Genomic DNA, 1,070 nt, shown 5'->3' on the forward strand with positions numbered 1-1,070 from the left:
CATTTTAAACACGAAATATTACTATAAAACGAATTTTTATTGATGTGGTCGTTGTTTAAAAATGACTAAAATAAATACTTAAATTACAAACCACGTGAATATGATATATATTTAATCGTAGCAACAATTAATTCGCATAAAATTCCTAATTTTATTTACATTCCAAAAATAGTAACTTAACACAACCAGAAGAAACCCTTAGACAACCGTCATGTCCTTCCTAAATCCTACCCAACCGCCGGCCACCGGCCTTCTTCTGCACATAAAGATCAACAATCCTCTCCGCCACCTCCACCTCATCCCTACTTTCTCCGATCAACTTATCCACCTCCGCCTTCGGCAACCTTACCTTAACCCTAACAGAACCAGACCCACCCAACCCACCACCACCAAACGCAACCTCCGACGCAGATCTCCGAGACATCATCAAACAATCCAACCTCTCCTTCGCCGTCAATTTCACCCCAGACTGCACCCTTCTAGTCACCGGCACCACCTTCTTCTCCACCGGCGGCTTTGGCAACTCCACCAGAAAATAAATCTTCCCGGCTTCCAAAAATTCTTCAGGGTCTAACGGATTAGCTCTGATCCCATATCGTTTAACAGCTTTGGATTCCAGAACAACATAGCCGGCGTAATCCTTGATGACTTCAAACACTTGTATGGGTGTTTTCAGTTTAAAGATTTCGCCGTCAATCTTCATTACTTTGGCCTTCTTCTTCCTTCCACAACCACCACCACCACCACCTGTAAAACTGTTCCCCATTGCAAAGAATTAGAGGATTCGTTGGCTGGTTTTCTTTATAATTAATAGTGGGGTAATGATATAGAAAATACAAATTGAGTACTCAAATGGAATTATAATCATATTTTGTATATCAATAGAAGTGGATTATGATGATGAAAAGGGGAACTTGATGTTGATGAAGACGGCAGGATTGTGTTTGGATGAGATTGATTTGAGCAAGAAAGTGGGGTAGGCCAATTGCTCCTGTTCAATTCAAGTGGAACCGGTTCCCTTTTAATTCAAATACAAAATAGAATTAACCGTTGGATTTGAAATCAATTTT

General features: G+C 40.3%; 1 protein-coding gene across 1 annotated transcript; it reads right to left on the minus strand.

The window, feature by feature from the left end:
* Window positions 1-220: 220 nt before the first annotated feature.
* LOC112513007 (uncharacterized protein At1g66480-like) lies at window positions 221-766 on the minus strand. The gene has a single exon (XM_025119130.1). It carries the CDS (start codon window positions 764-766, stop codon window positions 221-223), a length of 546 nt encoding a protein of 181 aa, XP_024974898.1.
* Between the last annotated feature and the right edge of the window lie 304 nt (window positions 767-1,070).

This window comes from Cynara cardunculus (assembly GCF_001531365.2).
Source record: "Cynara cardunculus var. scolymus isolate 2C chromosome LG 5, CcrdV1, whole genome shotgun sequence".
NCBI lineage: Eukaryota > Viridiplantae > Streptophyta > Magnoliopsida > Asterales > Asteraceae > Cynara > Cynara cardunculus.

What these genes read in the sequence shown, in the direction of transcription:
- LOC112513007 (XM_025119130.1), bottom strand. Translation starts at nt 766, where the DNA reads ATGGGGAACAGTTTTACAGGTGGTGGTGGTGGTGGTTGTGGAAGGAAG.